Below are 26,285 nucleotides of genomic sequence, written 5' to 3' on the forward strand. Positions count from 1 at the left end.
CTTTTGTTTGCTCTTAAAGTGCCAGAGCCGAGAAGAGTCTCGACATAGAGATGTAGGACACATTTGTTGAGTCAACAAGTGAGTGAATGAACACAATCGCTGTACTTGTGTGTTGGGGGCGGTGGGGGGGGGGGTTCATGGGGCACTCACCGGAAGGAACCATGGCTCAGATTTACGACTGCAAAGAAACAGGCACTCCGTCGGGGGGTTACCGCACTTAGAGATTATTATCGGAGCTGTAGTGGTACCGTCTGACAAATATTGGGCTCTAATTCTTTTTTTTTTTAATTTTTTTTTAACATTTATTTATTTTTGAGACAGAGAGAGACAGAGCATGAACGGGGGAGGGTCAGAGAGAGGGAGACACAGAATCTGAAACAGGCTCCAGGCTCTGAGCTGTCAGCACAGAGCCCGACGCAGGGCTCACACTCACAGACCACGAGATCACGACCTGAGCTGAAGTCGGCCGCTTAACCAACTGAGCCACCCAGGCGCCCTTGGGCTCTAATTCTTAAGAGAAAAGGTCTTATCCTCTAGCTTTTTTGCTCTTACTGACTTCATATGAGAAATTCCTGAACAAACCTGGGGAACATGGGCAAGATGTTTAGCCTTGAAATACATTCTGTGATCTTTTTTGTTTCCTCGTGAACTTGATCTGTTCATTAAATCTCATCTATAAGTTTCACCATGTTTGTGAGCTTGCAGGCTGGCTGGTGGAGAGAGGAGGCAGGGAACACCACCTATCAGAGGAGATGTTTGCTGATGGAGGTCAAGGCCAGCCCCCTGGTAGATCTCGTTAAGTAACAGAGATGTCTCTTTGGTGGGGGGTGCAGGAAAACAGTAATGAGTAGCAAGGAACAGGGCTGTGAGAAAAATCAGGAGAATTAGCAGATCTTTCTCCTGTGGTTTCTTCCAGGCACAATTATCTAAAACTCAAAGCACAAAAACTAAGCCTTTATTTCAGCAAACCCATAATACTCCTTGCCACATGCCGTTTGCTAAACACAGAGAGTTTAAAAAAAAAAAATGTTCCTAGACATAATTTCATTATAGTAGTTGACACACAAACTATTACCACCACCCACTAGCTTTCTTGGACACTGATCTGTCTGGCTGAGGGGAAACTTCTGGCCCGTGTGGCTTCCTTCTGCAATTACCATAATCTCCACCCTCCGGAGGTCACGATGCGGAAGTGGATTAGCGCACAAGCCTTTGGGGTCTCTGGAGAAGAGAGTTCAAATCCCGAGCTTAGGTCATGAGTAAAGATGAAGGGGGTTGGTCTAACGGTTTATTCCCCTTGGGGAGCCGTGAAAGGCCCAGCTAGTTATGATTATTAACCTCACTGAAAAGAAGCACAGCCAGGAATGTGGTGAATTGGTCCTCATCCAGTGAAACTGGCAACAGCCCACAGACTCCTGACTCTGAATTCACTCTGGACTTTTTCAAACACAATGTGAATTTTTTCAAAAGAAATCACAGTGTGACTGTTCCCTGGCAGAGAGAAGCATGTCATTTTGCAGAAGTGCCCATTTGAGCTCAAATAATTTAATGGAGATAAAGCAGTCTGTGATTATCAGCACATTATGAAGAGCGGGACTGATCCACTCTCTTGTCTTCTCTCTTGACAGGTGTATTTCTACTGGATTTGCCGGGATCCAAGGGCTTTTGAATGGTTTGCTGATCTCTTACTCTCGCTGGAAACACTCATGAATGAGCGAGGGAAAGCTCACTTTCTGAGTTATCATATATTTCTTACCAACTGGGATGAAAATCAGGTATTGATAAGACTCTTAAAATGATCAATATTACATACGTCATTTAAAAATAGAGCAAAGGGAAGAGAAACCATGTCAATAATGAGCTGTATGGTTATCTGGTGGCATGAAAGACTTATTTGTCTGTTCTTAAAAAGGAAAGAAGGATAAAATAAAACCAGATTAGAAGAGTTATTCAAATCATAGCAATGGAAAAATCTACAGTTAACTTGCTGAAGAATAGACAAGCAGATTAGAAAAGAGGTTAGTTAATGGAAGATAATCCCAAGCGTGGAAATCCAAGAAAAATTATGTCACCAAAAGTTGCATTTGTCATTTCAGGGACATCAAAGTGCATGTTATTGGTTAACTGTATTGTCTTGTTCAGCTCCTGATTGGGTCTAATTCTATGCTTTCAGCTATTCAGAGTTAAATAGAAAAAACTCGCAAGTGTTTACATTCAACCTTTTGTATTGTAAAGTATGTGAATGTCTACAGAAAATCATCATTATGAATACATGATTTATCTAGAGACTTCTTTTTCTTAAGGCATTCTTAGAAATCGTGTGCACATATGTTTATTCACCTAAGATCAAGGTGGTCTTCTGTTGTGGCAGGTGTTTGGAAGCATATTGTGTTAATGAAATATTAAGGTGGAGCTTCGCAAAAATAGTGTATATCAAAATATCACACTAGGGTAGTATTTCAGTGTTGGTAATATTGAATGATAACTACTAAGTTCTAAATTTTTTTTAACTCCTCAAATATGGAAGCTAACAATGAAGTGATCCCTAGGTTTATGAAATTTTATGTTCTAATCAGCACTTCCATAGCTGCTTGAATTGATATTTACTTTAAGGAAAGTATGTTTGAGCCAAGATTTGCATTAATCACTAAATTTACAAATGAATGTGCTCCTGAGGCTGGGTGTTGGGCGCTCCTGCCCTCTGCCTCCCAGTCTGTCTCCCTCCCTCTCCCTCCTTCTCTCTCTCTCTCTCTCTGTCACACACACACTGACACACACACATGCAGACCCCACAAGAGATCAGTGAAATTTGACTCTGAAATTCCAGTAAGACCAAGCTTGAAATTCAGTAGCTAAATGAGTTTTTAGGGTCTTATTTGCAGGAGGCCTTAAATATTTATTCCTGTGGGATAGTTTGAAAGACAGGTTCCTTGGGAACTAGGCCTAAAACATCTTAATGAATTAAATAGTGTTAATTATGTTTTCCAAACAAACATTTTCCTTATTCAAATGGGATTTTTGACTAATGATCCATTTGATGAAGTACAGACACAGCCTTTGTTTTTTACTTTCAAGTACCGTGCTTGCTTTCAGCTTCTAAAGTGAATTGATTTCAAGTGTCCATCCAGGAATTTCCAGTCATTTGGGAGTCTTGAGACTGAGGTTCTGTTTGATTTTTGTGACAACAACTCTGCCCCGTCCTATCTCTGCCTCCTCTAAAAGTGTGCTGTAAGATACACTTTTTTTCTGAATACAAGTAAATTAAAATAGACGTGTTCCTAAATTTTTGTCGTGACATGTTGAAACTCTTTAGATGCTCAAATTCCAGGAAAAAATAATTGGTGCATTCTGTCAGTGAGGAATCAAAAGGCTGTTTTAGAAGTAGCCAATTGTTAAGCTGAATTCAACAACCTCAAAGTGGCAGAATGACAAGAACAGAAGGGACAGATGGAAAAGGTATTATGAAGGGCAAATCAACAGGGTTTGGGAGATTAATTGAATGTCGGGCTGAGAAATATGGAACAAATATAATTCCGAATGTTTGAACATCACTGATTGGTAGTTCCACAGTACCACTAATCTAAGTAGAAAAGGGCCCTTTTTTTCTATTAAATAATGCCCAAGCTTCTTAGCAGCTGCTTGAAGGCCCTTCCTGACCTGATGGCAAAGGACTTGTTCCATTCCATTCCCATCATGCCCCTCTGGGCTCCTCTGGCATGGAAGCCACTGAACAATGGCTCGTATTTGCATGCCTACAGGTTTTCCCTCTCTGTTCCCTCTCCCTGGCAATCACTTCATGTCTTCTGTCCTCCCCACTGCCTACTGAGTGGCATGGTTCTTTAAAGCCCCATTCCATGTATGGCCATCCCCAGTCGTCTTGGTCAAAGTGACTCGGGGCTTCAGCAGGGTAATTTGTTTACTTCTCCAGAGCACTTTGTTTCTGTCTCTAGTTAAACAGGATTGTGGTCTGACTTATGTCGTTATAGTTGTGCACTTGGGCTTGCCCTTCCTTTGATGACTAGTTCCTCACAGAGCATAGACCTTCTCTATTGCTTTTTGTACCGCCCACTCATTCCTGCTTATAGCAATCGCGCAACAATTGTATGTGGAAGTAAATTGAAGTCACAAAATATCTGAAGATTCATTTTTGGCTACGATGATCAGTTTGAAGGGACACAAAAAATTCTACATAAAAATATGCTTGGGGAGTTCAAGTCTCAGGACACTACCCAGGCAGGAAGATGAGGGCATGGGGGAGAAAGTTTGGAGTGATCTTTATAGACTATGCTAATTGGGACCATGAAAATGAAAGTTCTTTGGAGAGAAGTGCCCCAGAAGTGACTACGGACTGGGAAGGCAGCTGTATTGTGAGGCAGGAGAATGTCATAGGAAAACAAATGTAACATTTCATCTTTGAATAAAAAGAAGAGTCGGAGAGAAGTAGAAGAAACAGGATTATACAATGCATATAAGATCAAGGAGATGTTCAGCCATGTGGTTGGTGGAGAAGCCAAGGAGCGCAGCCCTGGGTTGGTGTTTAGATGTGGCACCTGGTCAAAGGTAAATTGGTTGCCTCTGCCTTCTTATTTGCTCACAGCCGAAACCAACTCACTATCTGGCTCCAGTCAATCCTACTGTTAAGCAAGAGGGCTGTGGGGGGTGCAATGCTGCCACTCTAATCCGGAGGCTGACACCGCTCCCTCTGACCTGGAGTTCCAGTTCTGATAACAGGGCTTCTGCGAGTTTTTGAGGCTCAATCCCCAACTACCACCTCAGTTCTCACTCCTGAGCTCTTCCCTAATACTTCATGCTTCACTCCTCCTCTTGATAAACCTGCCCCAGAAGAGGATCCCACCATCCTCTCATTATTGCTCCGTCTCCTGGCGTGGCTATTCCCAAACTCCATTCCAATGGGATCCCGGCCACCTGGAGTCAGACTTGCCTGATGGCAACCTCCTGCAGCCCGGGTTTCTGCGATTCTACCATTGTGGGCCATCCACCTACTGGCCCATTGGGGTGCCTCCATTGTTTTCTGCTCACCCACCCTATCTCGGGCTGCTTTCCTAGCCTGATGAGGCCAGCCTGGGAGGTCAGGTGTGCAGCAGGAACCTGGGGTAAGAGTTGAACCTAGCACTTGTTAGCCAAACTGGTGGGGAGAAATCCTCAGTAGACGGTCCTGTGCCCCAGCCTCTTATTTATCGACCACTACTTACCCGATGCCTGGGTGCATCTAATTTGAAGATAAACGGTTGGGCACAGAGCTCCAACCAATGCACTTGCTGTGCTCGGCCATCGTGGTCCGTCTGCCAGACTCAACACCCTCCCAGCATTGAGCCTGGATGGCACACTTCAAACTATCCTCAACCCAGTAGGCGAATCTGATTGTCAGATCCAGCTTCTTCCTGGACATTTCCCATCCTTTTAATCTGGAAGGGCCATTCTCAAATCCTGAGGTTTAATAAGTAAGTGAATGGGGACAGGGGTAGAGATTAATTTTTGAGAAGTTTGGCAGAAAAAAGGAAGTAGCTTAACGCTTGCTTTCCTTTACCCATATTTACTGTATCGCTGTCAGCCTTGCAAAGAAAAATCTTTCCAGGCTCACGTTATTGCACATTGACCATGGCAAAGGCCCTGTGTTTCAGTAGCACCCAAGGCAGAATACAAAGATAAATGAGATGTGATGCCTATCCCAAAATGCAAAAGCAGTGATTTCTGATAATAATGGTAAGCATTTCCAGCCCCATGAAGAAATTTTTCGAGTATTACATCTGCAAAGGAACATAATTACCTGATCTTTTAGTAGCACGTTTCCATGGGGTTTTTTTGTTTGTTTTTTTGGTTTTGTGTGTTTGTTTGTTTCGGTAAGTGTCACCTGATAGCATAATTTTTCTTTTAGGCTGTTCACATAGCTTTACATTGGGATGCAAATACTGATGTGATCACTGGGTTAAAGCAGAAAACGTTCTATGGAAGACCTGACTGGAACCACGAGTTCCGGCAGATGGCCTACACCCATCCCAGGTAAGGCGCTCTCTTTCCTCTGCCTGTGGGAGCCTCGCAGGAGGTTGCTGCTCAAGTGGAAAAGTCTAGGGCACAGGCTGCTTCAGGCGCAGTAGTGGGCACCTTGGGCACCTTGTTTAGAGATAAACATCAACCTGAGAAATGGTGGTCATAGGGTTTTCCAGGCACCACGGACCTCTGCTTGACTGGCTTACAACATTTAAATACTAGCAATTGCGCTGAAATTTTTCCCACGTAAACTCAATTAAAGATGGTATTTCTTAAACTACCTACGTCTCGAAGAAATGTCCAGTGAACACGGTTGATCTCAACTTGCCCAACTGGAGAATTCACGTATGTCCAACTGTAAAATGTATCTCATATGTTTAGCAAAGCAGACAAAAAATGTTATGAGACCAAGCAGAGATTTCCTATGGCGGTGAGAGACTTGGGATCTGGAGCCTGAGATCTTGGGTGTAAATCCTGGCTCTGCCATTGTCACCTACTTAGTTGGACGGGTTATTTATCCTACCACGGACTTAGTCTCCTGTGTAAATTGCAACTACTAACAGTGCTTACCTCCCAGGCTTCCATGAGGGTTAAGTGTGTGAAGACATATAAAGCATCTAAAGGAGTGAGTTCAGCAGTGTTAGCGGCTATCATCATCATCATCATTATTATATTATACACACATATATATAGTATATATTATATTATATATATTATATATAATATATATTATATATAATATATATTGGTATATTAATTAATATTAATATTATAATATTAATAATTATAATTATTATAATAATATGATTATAAGTATAAATATAATAATTATACTATAATCAATATTAATATATTATATTAATATATATTATATATTAATTGTAATATATAATATATAATATAATATATATTATATATAATAATATAATATGTATTATAATAAATATTATATTATATTATATTATCATTACATAATAAACTTCAATGTAGAGAAGGACGAGCATTTGCTCTGGGGCCACAAGATGGTAGTGAAGTCTCTGTTTTCTGATTCTAGAAGTTACTGGCTCTATGACCTTAGTAAACCATGGACAATACCATGTAGTCACAGTGTTTTTTTCAGAATTTAAAAAATATATAGCTTGGTAAAATGCAAAGCACTAATGCAAATCGTTATCATTGTTATTCTATGTCCCATAAGTTGGTTTTTGTTATGAATCCCCATCATCTATGGCTCTTGAAAGTCAGTATGTCTTCTAACTGTCTTTGTTTAAAGAGTAGTTTCCACATTTGAGGAAAGACCAAGGAAGTGAGAGAGTATGCTATGTAGCTAACTGGGAAAGAGCAGAAGGAGAGCATGTGCCAAGACCCTGAGGCAGCAGACACTGTTCCTGGCATGATCCATGAGGCTAGTAAGGGTGGAATAGAGTAGGTAAGAAGAAGAGTAGCAGAAGGCATATAGGAGAGGTAACTGGGGGACTTCTACAGACCATTGTGAGGCTTTGGATTTTATTCTGAGAAGAGAAGTCACTTAAAGGTTTCAACAGAAGAGTGACATGATCTGTCTTATGTTTAATGAGATCACTTCTGGCTATTGTGAGAGAATAGATTATAAGTGCCCTCGGGCAGAAGAGGAGAGTCCCGGGAGGAGGTAAACAGAGGTAGTGGCTTGGATTAGGACAGAGCAGGTGCTGAGAGGCAGTTGGATGCTGGTATTTTGTGAAGGTAGAACTGACATGGCTTGTTGATGGATTCGATGGGAGACTGGCATGACCCGAGCTGGAATGGAGTTACCCTTACTCATTCGGGGATGACTAAGAAAAGCAACTTTGAAAGCAAAGGGTATCAAGAGTTCCTTTTTGTGCCATGTTAATTTGAGATCCCTATTGTACATCCAAGTGGAGATTTCAAGTAAGCAGGTGAATATGAGTCAGGAGTCAGAGGAATTCAGGCTGGACATACGCACGTGGAGATGTCAGATGTGAACTGGGTTAGAGCCATGAAACTGGACGAGATGGACAAAGAAGCAAATTCAGAAGGACCAGAGTTCAAGGAACCGCCATATTTGGAGGAGAGGACAATATTTTCTCTGTGTGCACATCAGAGAGTTTAATATAAATTACTCTTAGCCATCAGATTAATCATGTCATTTACATCTTCTACACCCTGACCTTCCTTCTGTCCACTTTATCAGTATTGAACCATGAAGAGTAAATTAAAATCCACTGGCGTCTCTCTGACTAACTCCTTGTTTCCATCTCTCCTTGCAGTTGTGGTCTTCTGTCATCAGGGTCATTGCCTCATGAAACCTTCTCTAATTCCCTAGAAGGTTTTCTGCCCTTTGGAATACTCTTCTGGTGAATATTATTCATCTTTTGGTCAGTTTGGTTGCTCTTTCTTGTACTCTCTTTGTGCCCGAGCTGTTCCATTTTCTTTTTTTTATTAATTGTCACTGAATTTGTGAGACTTCCCCCAGACCAGCTGTTTGAAGAAGGTATGATAAGGAGGGGTGTGTGGAAGGGGTGACCATGTCCAAGGTTCATAACCCATCCAGTTCAAACTCTGAGACCCCCAGCCAACCCTCTATACCCTGTGCCATGGCAGCCTGCCCTGTAACCCCAGGCCCAAACCAAGAGCAGTCACTGCAGAGGCTCTGGACTCCTACCACACCACGCCTGCATCAGCCCAGGAAGGAGGCAGTGGGAACCTTCTCCTGACCTTGAATCATGCTGAGAGTAAAAGATTTCCAACAAGAAAGGCAAGGAAAAGCTTAACCTTTAACTTCAGGGCTAAGGGAGAGAGGGAGGTGACCAACTGTGCAATCACTTCTACCCTCAGGCTTGGCCTCAGCTGACCAGTAAGAACTGGACAAGGCCACAGCAAGTGGTCTTGGGACTCTCCAGGCACCACTCCTGAAACCCACCAGCTCCATTTTATTACTTGCCTTGACTTTTGGCCTGACACTTGGCCTACAATCCAGTTCCAGTGCCCCATCCTCGCTAAATGTGGTACTTTGAACCCATCCCAGCTTCTGGAGCCTCAGAATCTGATTCCTTTGAGCTGCTTACTCAATGCCCAGTCCCCTCTCCTAGACCCCCAGCCTCCTCTGAGACCTGAAAATCACCACTTTTCATCTCATACCCACTGGGTGCTTGTCCAGAGGCAAAGACTGGATCGTTTTATCTGTGGGTTTTTAAAGAGATTATAAGTATAAAACTAACAAAATGTTACAAGAGCATATGTTACAATCATGACCAGATTTTTTTGGTTGGTATTTTCTCCTTTTGGAGAAAAACATCTATTCATTTGATAAATGTTCTACACTTTGTTTTCAATTATAGGATGAATGTTCCTACTTGCAGGCTTTTGACACAGACACATATATCTTTGCTTTGAGTTCTTATAGATAAGACCACTCCTTGTTATGATTGCCCCTTATTGACTTGTTACGTTGTATTTCTTTATTTTTGTTATACCTGAAGTTTCCGGCCCAGTGGGGAAGGCCTTTCAAACCAAACCATTTAACTATCTCCCTTCCCTCAGAAAGGTGTGAGCCAGAAACAGCAGCAGGAGACCAAGAGCAGAACTGAATTTGCACAAACTCTGCCCAAACAATTATGGCGGGCAGTGCTAGGAAGTGAGTCTGTCCAAGTGTCAGAGAGTGAGGAGTAGAAAACAATATGGAGGCAGGAGAACCACGTACTTGGCACTTCTCTCGTTGCCCTTGGGAGGAGAGTGCTCGTTCCTTTTCAGAAGCTGTAATCAAAGTTTAGTGTGTAAATGTACTTAAAGCCCAGTTGAACTTTTCAGCACATGAGCTATGTAAACTCTTCCTGATGGTTGACTTCATCTCCCCCAGAGTAAAAGAGGCCACCTAAGGCCTTGTCACTGAATCAAGCCTCTACAGCATACTTCCCAGCCCCAAATTTTAAAAATAGTGTATTTGTAACAGCCTTAGACACTAGAACACAACTTGTTATATCGCTTCAACTGTCAATGTAATTAACATCAGACACACGTAGGCAAAGATCAATGATCATTTTTTCCCTGGAATGCCAGCTCCTCGGTCCAAGTCACCGGTAAAGAGCTTAGCACCCTCCTTCCAAAAGGCTTTTAAAATGACCTCCTTAAAATAATTTTGCTTTCTGCTGTGTAAAAGAAGATTTATGTTTAATGAAGCTTTTAATGAAGAAATCTCAGAAAGAGAATGCCAATAAAATCTAATTTTTAAACAAGAAAATCTAATTTTGAGAAGTATTTCAATATCCTGGCCTTTGTCCAGATATAAATGAAACACACAATCCAATTATTGTTCTGCACAAAGGACAAAGTAACATTAATTTTCTTCAGGATGGTTATTAAAGAGATAAACAGTATGTTTTTCCTCGATTATGTCAAGGATATGTTTGTTCCCAAGCCTCGCTGGCTACCCTTACAAGACAGGCTTTTCCTGTCATTAGCTCATATCTTTTGGCAAAGATGGGTCAGGAAGAATTGGTGGATTTGTTAGTGGCCTCAGAAAAGGTTCTTTGTTCTTGAGGGCCTTTGAAGTAGGCTCTCAACCATTTCTATTCATCAGCACGAAGCCAAGGATTCTTAGGGCTTACTCTTTTAAAAACATTTACCTGTTCACTCAAAGCTGGAGTTCATTCTGGTTCTAAGAAGAAGGAGTTAAATCAAAAGAAGAAAGGGAAGAGGGGCAAAAATATTTTTTTACAGAACGTGAAAAACAGCACCAAAAATACAGCTTGGAGGGAAGCAGATCAAAGAGAACAGTGCAAGCTCCAAAGGAACCAGAAAATTGCAAAAATAACAGTAATAGAGAAACAAATTGATGGGCACCAAAATGAATACCAATAAGGAAGAGGCAGGAAAAAATTAAAAAGACATCAAAGACCGAAAGAAGAAAATGCAAAAGTGCATTCTATTGTTTTTTACCTGCAATGAATTTTTGTAGTTTTGTCAGCTGCATTACAGAACACAAGCATAGTTTCAGAAGAAGAGCAGCAACTAATACCTGGATGTATAGAAAGGAGACCTTTGATTGATGTGCCCAAACTCATAGGCATGTGACACTTGTGTCCACTGCTTAAGCTGAACAAGCACAGAAAAGCACTTCAACCACGAACCAGTGAAAACCATTCTCCCAACTAAAATAGGGTTTGTTAATTAAGCATGTGCATTGAGGGGCGCCTCGGTGGCTCAATCGGTTAAGCGACCGACTTCAGCTCAGGTCACGATCTCACAGTCCGTGAGTTCGAGCCCCGCGTCGGGCTCTGTGCTGACAGCTCAGAACCTGGAGCCTGCTTCGGATTCTGTGTCTCCCTCTCTCTCTCTGCCTTTCCCCTGCTCATGCTCTGTCTCTCTCTGTCTCAAAAATAAGTAAAATGCATTAAAATCTTTCTTTAAAAACACATGCATTTATAGTCATGTCTTAGTAATCTATAGAAATGTGTCTCTTTCACAAAAATGGAAGCTGTATGTCAATTTTTGTAAACATTCTCAATATGTTCCCAAGCTTTAACAAATATTCAGAAAATCAGGGAATCGTTTCCAAGAAGGTACAGAGAATGAAAATAAATATATCTTTGCCGCATCTAGCTACTTTTTTGATAAACACGCATTGTGCGCATACTAAACCGTCTGGGTTTCTGGACCACTCGTTTTTTAATTAATTGGGTAAAATGATTTTCCATAAGACTTCACTCTTTGCTCTTCCATTTCACATCGTATTTATCGTTTGCCAGTTTTGGCTTATCCGCGGATAACTCCCCGTGCCATGGAGATGTAGAACTTTATGTAATTAATCATCATAAAAACTTTGGAGATTCGGCCATTTCTTCGTAACTTGAGTAGAAGTGTTTCTCTTATGTGGAAGGAATAAATAAAGAGTAAAAGAGCACTACCATTTGTTAGAACTGTTCAATCCAACCCCACGATAAATAAAGAAAGGTGCCGACTTACCATATGATTGGGAGATTCTAATCCATATTGCACAAATGTATTTTAGACCACCCATTGTTTTCAGAACTGTAAAAATACCTTTAGACTAAATTGAGTAAATGTGTCCATCTGGAACCACATTTGCTTGTGTGCACACTCTCCAATTCTCATTTGTACATGCATATGTGCAAAATGTTTTTAAATGATATTTTTAAGAAATTAACATTCTGATTATAGCATACAGGGCCCTCTATCTAATAGGGCATTCTAAACATTCATTGTATGACTAAAATGTTCAGAACACCCAAAGGAAGAGGCTTCAGTGGAAATCCCACTCATGATAAATTATAGCTTGATGAGAAGAGTAAAGCCACCATTAACTTATGACTGGGATGTTGTTAGCATATTTCAGTCGTACCTTCCCACCAGAGGACATCCAGCCATATAGTCAAGTGAAGATTCAGTGGAAATCACTGGCTTTACTCTATTTGCAGTAGTAAAGATCAGGGAGGGGGGTGAGCGCAAGTGGGTCTGTCATTCTGCAAAGTGTCTTTGATGACGTTGCCTCGAAAATCATTAGATGTGACGAATATATTAGGATATTTCTGGATGAAGGTATATATACTGTAGTGTTTTATCTGGAAGGGTTGGCAGAAAAATGGCTCCACCCTTCCCTGGAATCCAATGCTACGAGACGACTACTTTTATCTTTTATTTCACTTTCTACTTGACCATGGCCATCCTCAAGGGCAGCGACTTGATCTGTGCTCCGCAGAGCTGAGCGCAGGAGCCACCATCAGCAAGAGAAGGGACGAAGAGAAGGTTGTGGAAGCTGGGACCGAATTCCTAGCTCTTTCCAAAGAAAACGGAGCTGGTGGGAACAGCAAGTCCGTTCTCAGCAGTGAGCAAGCACCGTTAGGGACCTTCGTAGCTCCTGATGAACCACCGAGTAATTAGGATGCGGAGAAAAGTAACAGAGCAGGCTGCTACACATCAACCGGGAGATGGGTTTTCAAAAAAGCTGGCCAACACAATTATCATCTGTGGTTGTGAAAAGAAGGTGTTGTAGGAAATATAATTATACAATGAATCATTTGGAGGAATTTCTAGTGAAAAACACTCACGAGGAAAGATTAACCAGAAGTCGTGTCCATTGTCTGATACCAAGTTTGTAGCCTTCCTTGTCTTCTTCCTAAGCCTCCATAAATCCACGGGAAGCTTCTGTTTATCGATTTTATTTGCAGAATGCACTCAGGGTATAAACTAGTTTGATTTTTTTTAAATGGGGTTTAGGGTCTGCCCCTACAGGGTTATAACTTACCAAGCATAAAAGCCAACACATAAAAACAAACATACAATTTAAAGAGAGGAGGGCTCAAGGCAGCAGAACCTGGGAAGCCAGCAAGACGGTGCGATTACTCCCAGGCACACCCACTCTCCCATTTATCTGCTGAGCAGAAATCTCCTGGTGGGTGACATTTTGGATGACTTTCATGCATGGCGTCGCTGAACTGTTTTTGAAAAATGCATCAACCCCACAGAAAAGAGCACAATAGTTATTTAGCAAATAAGAGGGGGACAGAAGGATTTTCTTTACTGTTTATCAGAGCTAAAAATAATACTGCTAATGGTAACCATCCTTGCAGCTCGTGTAAAATTTGTCCTTTTCGCATCAAAGTCAGCAGCCCAGACTGATCGATGCCGCTAATGTTGTCCTGGATCCAACCCCTCATTCATGTGCAAGTTCCACAGCTTCCAGGCTGTAAACTGGAGAATAATGCCTTGTGTTTTTATACTTCTTTTACGGAGAATCTCTCTCCCTTTTTTTTTTTTTTAATTCTAAGCAATAGTGGGTAATTAAACTTTATAGAAGAATTTTTTCTTTACCAACCCCATGAGGGTTCTGTTGCACTTGTCCATTGCCTCATAAAAGAAAAAACAAACAAACAAACAAAAAAATACTGCCACATCTGTGCCTGAACCACTTTGTGCGGCTTCTCGGCTCTGATTCACACAGTGTGCATTCGTGACCAGAAATCTCCATACTTGAAACCACAAAATGCCGAGGAGGGTAAGCACGGCAAGCGCAAGACTGTCATGTGTGGGGACAGTGACGCACAGAGTGTTAGTGAAGGGCTGGCCGTTCTGCCTCAGCAGAAGGCAGATAATGAGTGGCCTTTGTGAGACTTTTTGGCGACTGCATAACCATGACGGCTCCATGAATACAGAAGAGTGTGTACTTAGCTGTGCAGAGTAATAGCTATAACTTCAAAAGAGGCAGGATTGCTGTGAACTGCTGGGGACACCAGTGGTACACCTGGCCACTGGCAATCAGAATCCTTTGAAATGGAGTCTTAAAGGCAGAGCATCAAAGGGTGTCCTCGGGACCTGCAAACAGTCACTGTGGCTGCAAACGAAAGGGCAATGTTAGCCTGTTGGGAATGGGCCAGTGGGCAATCTCTTTGGTGACGCCTCCATGGACAGAAAAATATCACCACCCATAACAGAGCCTTTGAACCTAGATGCAAGGATACCTCTGGGCATCAGACACAAAGCCAAGCTGTGACTCCTCGCCGGAAAGAGTTTTGCCTGACCCATCTATCGTTCAAAATGTGTCACTCCAGAATTCAAACAACCCACGGCTGGAGTGCCGATCCAGGAAGACTGTCATCATCGTTGGGATAACAGTCCACATCACCTCTTCTGTTCAGCTCTGCGGAGCCAACCCAGACACCCGTAATGACGACGGTCACAGCGTAAGCTGTTACTGAAGTTCACCTTGTGCCAAGCACGGGTGGAAGGCTGGATCTGCCATGTCTTGTCTGACCCCCTCTGAGGTTCTAGGAGCTACGTATCATAATGCACCCCATTTCACAGATCAGGAAATGGGCTTTGAGGAGATAGTTAATGTGCCCAAGTCCCCTCAGCAGCAAAGTGGTGGAACCAAGAGCGTTCCTAACCAGTGCCTTCAATTCCCACAAATACTGTAAAGTTGCTTCATTAAGTCATAAACTCGTATTTCTCAGTGGAAAATATTTTCTAAAAAGGCACTTTCTTAAATGTAGCCATGGGAATAATGCCTTCAAAAATACTACTTAGATATTTTAAACATATTGTCATTTACAAATGAGTCCACTTGATAAGTTCCTTTGAAGCTAGAGTTTGAAATGTAATTGAACCATCAATTTCTACCATGGTTATTACGGTCCTGGAATGCAGAATTAAAATGTGGATTGGTCACATGGCAGAGAAGCATGTTAACATGCAAGCTAAGGAGAACAAGGCTATAGGCAAGCTTCCCAACAAAAGGCAGCTATGAAGAAGGAGAGGTATTCACTGGGCTGGACCTAGAGCCCCAGGAATTTCTCCAAGCCAGTGTTTCTCAAAGTGTGGCTCATGGGAACATGTGCTTCGGATTATCTGGGGGCTTTGCTCAAAATGCATTCCTTGGATTCAAACCTGGGAATCTGTGTCTTAACAATCTGCCTAGGTGATTTTATGCAAAGTACGAGAACTTTTGCTTTAGACTCAAGTAACTAATTCAACTTGTGCCAGAGACTGGAAAAATGCTACAAGGTGTAGAACATTGGAAGACAAAGGAAAACATGGCCCATAAGTCCCTAGAGAGACTGTCTGCACCTGACTTTCAGAGACAACCTGAATCCTTGCACCGGTGGGTTGTTTGTCTACAAGCAAAGCTGGCAGTCATGGTTCCAAGGGATTTGAACAACCCCGGGACGGCCACTATATGCAAAATACCTCTTCAACACAGTTTTCTGAAATGCCATGACTAGAGATGACGACTTTTGGGTGACTCCATTTTCAACAATGTCTCTTCTTCCTTTCTGATTCTTCTCTTTGGCCTTCTTTGAAAACCAAAGGCATCCCGACAGCAGAAATAAACTAAGTTGCTATCGCTTTAGCAAAAATCTTATTATCTAGAAAAAGGCAGGGCTGAACAAGATATTCATAATAACTAACACTTCTAAAACCTTTTTGAATGCATTATCCCATCTTGTTCTTAAGAAAACATGTGATGTAGCCATTAGCCTCTTTGTTTTACGCATGCAGAGACTGGAATCCAGGGTCTTACCCAAGACCGTGCAGGTGATAATCAACAGAGCTCAATACTCAACAAATGTGTATTTCCTACTATATGCCAAGCAGTATTCCAGGCTCTGGGATGACAGTGATGAGTGAAGCAGAGCAGGCCCCTCGCATTCCAGCCACCGATCCAGGAGGAGGTCAATCAGGGTCACCTGACCAGAAATCCAAGAGACAGCACCTCTGTTATTGACACCCTCTCCCCAGTCAGCAGGGCCCTGCTCATCAAAGCCTCTTGGTTCCAGCCTGTGTGACTTAGGGTCTAACAAGATTCTGGAAACTGTGGGGAAGCATGGTACCGAGAGTAGGAAAGAGATCTAAGGAAAAGGAAGTGAGCGGAGAAAAGGAAAGTCACAACCCCAACCACTTCCCTAATTGTGTGAGTCCATTGTAGTTTCTGGCCAGCCTTGCCTCCGCATAACACACTCTTTCCTTGTTTTACCCTACTGCAGCAGCAACATTGGCGTGTTCTTCTGTGGACCCAAGGCTCTCTCCAAGACGCTTCAAAGGATGTGCCGCTTGTATTCCTCAGCCGACCCCAGGGGGGTCCATTTTTATTACCACAAAGAAAGCTTCTAGACTTCGGAGAAAAAATTCCGTGTATTACATACATGGCTACAATCACATAGGTCAGCGCTCAGGAAATGTTTCCTGTAAAGGGCTATATAGTAATTATTTTAGATTCTACAGACCATATGATCTCAGTAACAACTACTCTACTCTGCCATTCGAATGCATCAAAATAGCCACAAACAGTACGTTAAGGTATGGGCATGGCTGTGTTCCAATAAAACTTTATTTATGGGCATTGAAGTAGAATTTTATGTAAGTCCCTTTTGTCATGGAACCTTCTTTTGATTTGTTTCCAATATTTTAAAAATGTAAAAGTCATTCTTAGCTCATGGGCTGTCCCCAAATCAGATGATGTTCCAGGTTTGGCCTGCAGGTGGTAAGTTTGCTGACCCCTGATAGACATCATTGTTCTCAAACTTGTTTTCATGTTCAGCAGTGCATCCAATATGGAGACTGATATGGCTGCCTGGCTCAGAGTCTCCTTTAGAAGTTGTTTCATATTTCTGTCACCCTGATGGCAGAGACATCTGCCTTGTATCCAAACGTGATCTTTTCTGCTTAATCTTAAGCTTCTTTGTGCTTTCTTTTCATCCTCTATAGACCTGAGAAATCACCAATGGGGGTTACCTTTCACGAAAACCCTTTATATCTTGAAAGTGATAAAATCATCTCTTACCTATCCCTTTTCTAGTCCAAACAATACTAAATTCTTAACCTTTCAGCCTAGGATATATATTCTAGTCCTTCAATCATTCTTGGTGCTCTTCTTCAAATCTGTTTCCATTCTTTCACATCCTTTTAAAATGCGTTGCCTAAAATGAGACATAATATTCTAATAGATACATGACTAGTATTGGGGGGAAAAGTGATTTTTTTAGATCTCATGTGCCATGCTTTTCAATACAACTAAATTCTATATTTGCCTCTCTTTCCTTCCTTCCATATTTCTTTCTGATTCTCTTTTAATGCGGACTTTTTTTTTTCTTTCTCTTTTTTCTTTTTTCTTTGTAAGTAAGCTCCACACCCAACCTGGGGCTTGAACTCACAACCCTGAGATCAAGAGTCACATGCTCTACCAACTGAGCCAGTCAGGGGCCCCTACTGTCACATTTTGATCTATGATCATCTTGACACTTAAGCCCCAACTCAACTTCTGCCCCACAAATATACTGGGAATTTCTTCTTAATTGTATACTCCCACTGAGGCAATCTATTTTTACCACACAGGTATTTTCCCCCCAAAATGTTCCCAAAGTATTCCCCACATCTTACAGTTTTCTCTAGTAGTATTGATTAATCTTTTAGAATTTTTCTAATATTTCAAGATTGTTTTGAAGTTCAGCCCCAGATAATAATACCAGTATTTAGCTTCATGATATCCACAAATTTAATTAGCAAAATCTCAAATCTTTTGTTTAGGTTTTCAACCAAATTATTGCATCCAAAGAACTCCACCATGAATTCTTGCAACTACCTGATAATATGAGTCCCCAGTTGGGAAGAGGTTAATGATAACTAGCCATTGAGAATTGTACACAACATCATACTCTCTTAGTTTATAACTAACATGTCATACACAACAGAACACAAACATTTCTTGAAGTTAAAATTACATTTTACAAATGCTTCTTACCTTTGTAGACCGTCATTCTGCCAAAAAAGAGGATTAAATTGGTCTGACATGATTTGTTTTTACAAAGTTAAGCAACCAGTTAAGCTCTTTCAGAGATTTCTAAATTATAAATTGATCATTTCTTTAACTTTATCCTCAGATACTGACTTTGATTCTATGATTTCTAGGGCCTATTTTAATATACACTCCAGGAAAAAAGGTGGATATATTTCCTGATGTCTCAAAAATTATTTCTACTGCCTCTGAATTGGAATTTCTTAGTATCTTTAAGTATCAGTTGATAGATATCACTCAAACTCTACTAATTTTAATATGTGCAGTATTTCCATGTGTTTATTTCTCCATTAAGTTTGATTCAGTCTTTACAACAAGAACTTTCTGCAATGTATATATCTAATCTTTAGCAGGAAAATTAAATGTATTAAAAGATTTTTCTTGGTTGCATTCAATTATTAGTTTTCTTTCCCTGTCTATTTGAAAATTAAATGCACTCTTTAGTCTTTGAATTTTGTCTAATAAATTAAAATGTACTTGTTCTTAAAAAACAGACCTCTTAAAAAAAACAGATTTCAATCTCTCTACATTTCTCTCAATTATGTTGTAAACCTAAAATTGTTCTTAAAAAAAATAAAGTCTTGGTTTAAAAAAAAAACTGATTTTCCTGCATCTTTAAAAAAAAAAAATCTCTGTTCTTTGCATCCTCCTTTTAGTTTTGACCTTTATGCTATTTCCCTACATACTGTGTAGAATCTGACATATCCTCATAGAAAAAAAAAAATCTATAAAAAATCAGATTTCTTTAATGTAGCAATAACCAATAGAAATTTTAGGTTTTGTTTTAAAGAGAAAATAATCTATTCAAAATAGAAACAAAAATGTAGCAAACTTATAAATTTATTTAATATATATGGTGCAAGATGATTTGATAAATGACCAAACATTTATAGAGAGACATTTTCAAATAGATAGAAACAGCACATTTCTAAATGGGAATATCAATATTTTGATGCTAAAAATATCAATTGGTTCCAAATTAATAGGTTACGCAAAAATGCAAATCAAAATTTAACTCCTCTTTACAATTTTTTGAAATGCTAGATATTCTAAGGTCCATTTGGAAGAATATATGAGAAAGACAGAAGCAAAAATACGTGAAAAAAAGAAAGGAAGAGATGGAGAGGAGAGAGAAAGGAAGGGAAGAGAAAGGAAAAGAAAAGGGGTATCATCGTGAAAGAGAAGACCCTAATATAACCAAAGGGAAAATGCTAAATTACCTACAAATGAACAATTAATCTGACAGCTGCCTTCTCCAAAGCATCAATAGAGACCAAGATAGCGAAGTAATACCTTCCAAGTGCTGAAGGAACATGACCATCATTTGAGAATTTTGTACTGAGTGAAATGATTACTCAAAAGTGAAGGCAAAATACAGATATTTTCAAACAAAAGAAAACTGAAAATTGATCTCCCTCACTGAAATGACCACAGAAAGATATATTTAAGGAAGGAGAAAATTCAATTAATGGGATACAAGAAGCAGTGATGAGCAAAGAAATTGAAAAACATGTTATCAAAAGCTCTAAGCATCGACTGTAAAAGAAAATTATTATTTCAGGAGGAATGTCTTTAAAAGTAAAATGGAAATGCTAGACAACAATAGTATGGACGATGGGACCATAACACTGGAATCAAGGTATCCCAAGGTCCGAATACATTCAGGAGGATAAAAGAAATATTGATTCAATGTAGCCTTTGTAATTTTCTATAAATAACTTAAAAGGGATAACTTGAAACGGATTCCCTACTCACCACCATTCCTTTTAACCTAACTTTCTCCTTTCTTGAGTTTTTGTTGAGCCTCAAGTACTAATTTTTTGGATCGTCAAGCGATTTGTTTTAAGAAGGACTCATGAGTGTTATATTCCCTGATTTAATTCATATTTGAGAATGCAGTCTGTTGCTTTTTCATTCAACTGATAGTTGGCTAGATGTAGTGTTCTTGGACCATATTGCCTCCCCCCCCCAGAATTTTCTAGATATTACTCTAATATTTGCTGTCATTGAATATTGTGGTAGTGATGTACGAGGTCAAATTTATTCTTTCCCCTTTATAAATAAGTCACCTTCTTAATGTTTTTTTTTCAATGAAAAGGATAAATATGAATATTCAAATGAACTGGGATAAGCAATGATTATAAATAACCTCACATCTGTTCAGGACAGATTAGGCTACCACATTGGTTACCAAAAAAATAACCCTGTAAATGTTCTTAGCTTTTTGGATTTTGGCATTTCAGCTTAGGGAGAGATTATGGACTTGGAAATTCAGCTTCCTGTAATGTCTCTTTTATTCCTCACTGCTTACAATTTTTTAATTAGTTCTATAAGGATGTTGCTTGTAACCCCAACTTAGTACCTTAGATCTGCAATCTCCCTTTTGATCTCATTCTGTTGTTTCATAATTTTTTCTTTCTTCTCTGCCTTATTAACTTAATATTCTCATTAATTTCAGCGCTACGTGAAGCATTATTGAGGAATTACCTGAGTTATAATTTCTACTGGATTGGGTTTGTTTTTGCTAATTCTACATGGTTATTTCCCCTTATTTCCTATAGTATTTCTGCACAGTTTCTATGCATCCAATGTATATATTTTATTACCTTGCTCATGTTAGTTAACTCTGCCCAGACATTGTAATGATTCTTGCATATCATGAATACTTTTGGAGGGTTTTTCTCAGTGCCTTCTCTAACACCATGTTCTCTCTCTCTCTCTCTCTCTCTTTCTTTCTCTCTCTGTCTCTTTCTTTTTTACTCTAAAAGCTTTATTGAGATATAATTCACATACCATAAAATTAATCCATTTAAAGTACACTATTCAAAGTTTTTTGTATAATTATAACTTGTGAAATACTACCACAATTAATTTTAGGGCATTTTTACATTTCAAAAAAGGGAACCCATATCAACCAACAGTCATTCCCTATTTTCCTCCAACCTGCTCCCAGCCCTAGGCAACCATTAAGGTGCTTTCTGTGTCTACAGATTTGTCTATTCTGAACATCTAAATGGATTCCATTTCATATCAAAGGAACCATGTAATATGTGGTCTTTTGCGGCTAGCTTCTTTCACTTAGCATGTTTTCAAGATTCAACCACATTGTGGCGTATATCAGGATTTTGTTTCTTTATTTTTGCCAAATAATATTCCATTATGTACAACACTGGGTTGTTTCCACGTTGGGGGTGGGGGGAGGGGGCATTGTAAATAATGCTGCTATGAACGTTCAAGTACAAGTTTTTGTGTGGATCATGTTTTCTCTTTTAAACTTTGGCTTTAGCCTGGATGTTTCATGTTTTATCCACTTTTTGTGGTCTGAGAAAGCAGCAGCTGGGAAGCAGCAGTATGCCAGAGAGGAGGGAGTCTCGGCTTGGGTGGTGGTATACAGACTAACTTGGATTTCCTGGGCTCCGTTTTAGCTTGTGAGATTATTGACTGTCCTGTATCTTGCTTCGCTCTCGCTAACGGGGGCAAGGGAAGGAGAATAGAATACATCTCCGTAAGGAGATACTCCCAGGCTTCAGACTCTATCTCCCAATTAAGTGTGAAGCTTGGTTCCTTCTCTTCCAACAAGAAATGTCAGCGCTGCTGATTTCTTTCCCGATTCATTCATAACTTCCCATCAGAAGAAGAAAAAAAGTGAACACTCTCTCTCTTCGCTTCTTTCCAAAACCGAGAGTATTTAGTGAAATGTTTCAGGAATTTTTTGACTCGTGATGGGACTCCAGATTAGTAGGCTGAGATAGAAGCCCAGTCATACTGCTGGTCTCCATTCTGCTCCAGAATCTTCCATTCTTTTCCTCTTGCAGACAAGTTTTGAAAATGTATTAGATTAGGTTTGTCCTTTATCTGGTCTGTTCACCAAGGTGTGTGTGTTTGTTGCATTATCAATCAACTCTCCACAGTCGAGTGTCCACAACTTTCTCTCTTTAACACAATCCGATAAGAAACGTTATCTCCACAACCGTAACTATCTTCAAAGTCCACCATAACTTCCAGGATGTGAAATCCAACTGTTTTTTGTTTTGTTTTGTTTTCGGCTGCAACCGGAGAAGTTGACCACTTCTCCCTTCTTGCAACATTTTCTTCTTTTGACTTGGGTGACACAACAGTCTCTGGTTTCTCCCCAGCTTCTTCTGTCCAACTTTAAAATGTTGGAGTGTCCCAGGAGTTGGCCATAGTCCTTCTTCTCTTTTTCCGTCTACCTTATTCCCTTGAGTAATATCACACATTCCTATGGCTTCAAACACCATCTGCTTGCTGATGAGTCCCAAAGCTAAAACTCCATCGTAGACTTGTCTAAATTCCAGTCTGATATATCCAACTGCCTACACCACCACTGGAAGTATAACAGGCATTAAATTTTCCATATCCAAAACCAGGCGCTTTATTTTTCTCCTCATAACTCTGCTCTTTCTTCATTCGACTTCAACTTAGGTCATGATCTCAGTTGGTGGGTTCAAGCCCCACATTGGGCTCTGTGCTGACAGCTCAGAGCCTGGAGCCTCCTTCGGATTCTGTGTCTCCCTCTCTCTGCCCCTCCCCTGCTCGCTCTCTCTCTCTCTCTCTCTCAAAAATAAATAAACATTAAAAAAAATTAAGGAAATTAGAAGTTAATGCCACCATTTAGGTATGTTCCAACATAGGCAATCTGTCCACATATATAGGCAAAGCTGGTCCATGCTACTAGCACAAATAAAGCCTTGCTTATCCAGTTAGCTAGTGTTTCCCTTCTCTAAGAAGTGGCTGGCATCCTAGTTTTTATCTACGTAAGTTGACTTGTTACCAAATAATCTAAAGTGTGTTCTTAGACCTCGACCAGACTTATCATGCTAGACTTTGTTCTCTTCTTTTTTTTTTCAGTTCTTACATTGTTCTGCCTATCAATTTTCATAAGAATTTCTGCAGCCTTCTAAGTTACTTTCTCCCAGTTCTTCCTGTTAGACTGAACAGAAGAAAAGCTGCCTTAACAATTCTTTGCCAATTCCAAGTGCCTTCAAATTATTATAAAAATTTCTGATTGATCTTAAAGGAAACAGCTCAATAATGATCCAGTCTCAATATATTGACTCAGTTAAGTAATCCCCTAAGAAAAGACCATCACTATTACCTTAGTTATATGGTAACTTTGTGCCACACCATCCAAATTTCCAGCCAACTTACCTCAAAATCCAAATGTACTTTTTTAAAAAGTGTTTATTTATTTTTGAGAGAGATCAAGAGACCAAGTATGAGTGGGGGAGGGGCAGAGAGGAGAGGGAGACACAGAATCCAAAGGAGGCTCTAGGCTCTGAGCCGTCAGCACAGAGCCCCACGTGGGGCTCAAACCCACCAGCTGTGAGATCATGAACTTAGCCGAAGTCGGACGCTTAACCGACTGAGCCACCCAGGTGCCCCAAAATCCAAATGTACTTTTGAAAAATGTTTAGAAGTGAAAGAACAGCACCAAACAATATAAGGTGCCAGTAAACAATTCTAACAAAATGCATGAAAACTTCACAAAGAAAATATAAAACTCTATCAACCATATCTACCCTGAGCTAACATGAACACTGGTTGTTGCTCCTTCACTCCCCGCTACCCCACCCACCCCCAGGGGGCTGTGGGATGGAGACCTGTCAACCATTTGTGCCCTGCACTAAACAAACATCTAGCAGAGGCTTGGGGGGAAGGGGGAAAGGGGGTGCGCGTTACAGAAAGTGAGGAAATCTAAATATGAAGTCCTGGCCAATTCTCCAGAGGCCAATGTGTTAAACCAACCCAAATCAACACGGCAAAGGATCGGAGATTTGAACTCTGGCGAGGACTACCACCCAGGTTGCAGATTGGCCTCCGGGGAGCACGCAAGTGGAGCATACCAGAATAGCAACGCAAGGCTTTGAAAACTAAATGGATACTGGAACCACAAGCCACAAAAGTGGGCCAGGATGTATGTTCTGAACCTAAACCTGCTAACTGCCAGCTAAAATTAAAGCTCTAAATAAGAACCAGAGTGTCATAACATTATATTTAAAATGTATAGGATACAATCCAAAAATTTTGTCATACAAAGAACTAGGAAAATCTCAACTCAAATGAGAAAAGAAAATCAACAGACGCCAACACCAAGATGACACGAATGTCGGAATTATCCAACAAGACTTTTAAAGCAGCTATCGTAAAAACGTTCCAACGGGCGACTGCAATCACTCGTGAAGCAAATGGAAAAATAGATAGTCTCAAGCAAAGAAGATATACAAAGAACCGAATGCAAGTTTTGAACTTAGAAACATACTCACTGAAAGAAAAAACTCACCAGATGGGCCCATGGGAGGTAGACTGATGCCCCAAAGATGTCTACATCCTAATCCCTGGTACTTGTGTATATGTGAAGTTGTCTGGCAATGGGGAATTAAGGTTCCAGAGGAAATTATGGTTGCTTTGAGATGGTTCCCCCAAGATGGGAAGATTATCCTAGATGATCTGGGTGGACCCAACGTTATCTCAAGGGTCTTTAAAGGTGGAAGAGGGAGGCAGCGGAGTCAGTCAGAGTCAAAGAAGATGTGATGGCCAAAGTGGAAGCTGGAATGATGCGATTGACGGTTTTGAAGATGGAAAGGGCTAGAAGCCAAGGAATGCAAGCAGCTTCTGGGAGCTGGGGGAGGCAAGGAAACCACGTCCGCTGGAGCCTTCAGAAAACAACACAGCCCCCAAACACCTTGAGTTTAGCCTAGTGAGATGTATAGTGGAGTTTGACCCCCCCCCCAAAAAAATAATAATAATGAGATAATAAATTTGTGCTGTCTCAGACTTTGGGATGATTTACTATAGTAGCAATAGATCATACAGATGGAAAGGAACAATACCATCAATGCATCGGTGCCTTTCAAAACAATCTATAAATTCAAAGTAATTTCAGTCAGAATCCTGAAAAGGTTTTTCGTGAGATCTGGCAGGCTAATTTTTTAAATGTGTCCTAGAAGAATATAGGGATAAGAATAACCCAGACACAACTAAAGAACAAAAATGGTCAAACTTTTTCTGTAAAGGTCCAGATAATACATATTTTGGGCTTTGTTGGCCACAGATGGCCTCTGTCATGTCTCCCGCTTTGATTTTGTTTATTATTCAGTCCTTTACCAATGTGAAAACCGTTCTTAGCTCAAGGAGTCTATAAAAATGGAGCACCAGCTGGGTTTGGCCCGTGGGCCATAGTTTGCAGATCCCAGAATTAGAACAGCCATTTGTCTCAACCACTGAGGGATTGGGGGTTTTAGGATTATACCAAGATACACCAGTCCACGAAGATGGTCTTTTCTAGTGCTCAGTATCTTTGGCCCCAGATGCACTATCTGGACTTCTAGGAACCTCTGCTCCACTTCTATTCATTTATTTTCTTTGAACTTTGGAGTGAGGGTCAAAGTGTGGTGGAAACACAGGATAGAAAGAAAATATGAGAAGAGGTCCGGCGCGAACATTCCAAACTACGGCAGAGTGAGGGCTGGAAGGCAGACCCAGCCCAGGTGCAAAAGCAACTGGGCAGGGATGACACAGCGTGATGCCCGAAGAAGAGCTGCGGGTCAGGCAACAGTGGGCATTAAGACGTGCAAGAAGAGATAGGCACATCCCGAGAAGGAAGTCGACCAGGCTAGCAAAAACCCCAAGTGGGGGTGGCGAGCACCTGCGTGGCTCAGTCAGTTGAGCATCTGACTTAGGCTTGGGTTGTGATCTCACGTGGTTCGTGAGTTCGAGCCCCCCGTGGGGCTCCACGCTGACAGCACAGAGCCTGCTTTGGATTCTCTGTCTCCCTCTCTGTGTGTCCTTCCCCCACTCAAAATAAATAAATAAACATTTAAAAACAAAAACAGGGGCACTGGGTGGCTCAACCGGTTAAGCGTCCGGCTTCCGCTCAGGTCTTGATCTCACAGCTTGGGGTTTCGAGGCCCGTGTTGATCTCTGTGCGGACAGCTCAAAGCCTGGAGCTGCT

The 26,285-nt window shown here is 40.8% G+C and overlaps 1 protein-coding gene across 1 annotated transcript in view; it reads left to right on the top strand.

Moving 5' to 3' along the window:
• Positions 1-17,597, top strand: part of NOX3 (NADPH oxidase 3) — a 62,749-nt gene extending 45,152 nt beyond the window's left edge. The window contains exons 11-13 of the mRNA XM_040448798.1: positions 1,629-1,775; positions 5,897-6,021; positions 16,506-17,597. Of these exons, the coding sequence (XP_040304732.1) occupies positions 1,629-1,775; positions 5,897-6,021; positions 16,506-16,632 (399 nt within the window). The 3' untranslated portion in view covers positions 16,633-17,597. The remainder of the gene's footprint in view (positions 1-1,628; positions 1,776-5,896; positions 6,022-16,505) is intronic.
• The last annotated feature ends 8,688 nt before the right edge of the window (positions 17,598-26,285 follow it).

This window comes from Herpailurus yagouaroundi, unplaced genomic scaffold (genome assembly GCF_014898765.1).
Source record: "Herpailurus yagouaroundi ecotype Mexico unplaced genomic scaffold, PumYag 198, whole genome shotgun sequence".
NCBI lineage: Eukaryota > Metazoa > Chordata > Mammalia > Carnivora > Felidae > Herpailurus > Herpailurus yagouaroundi.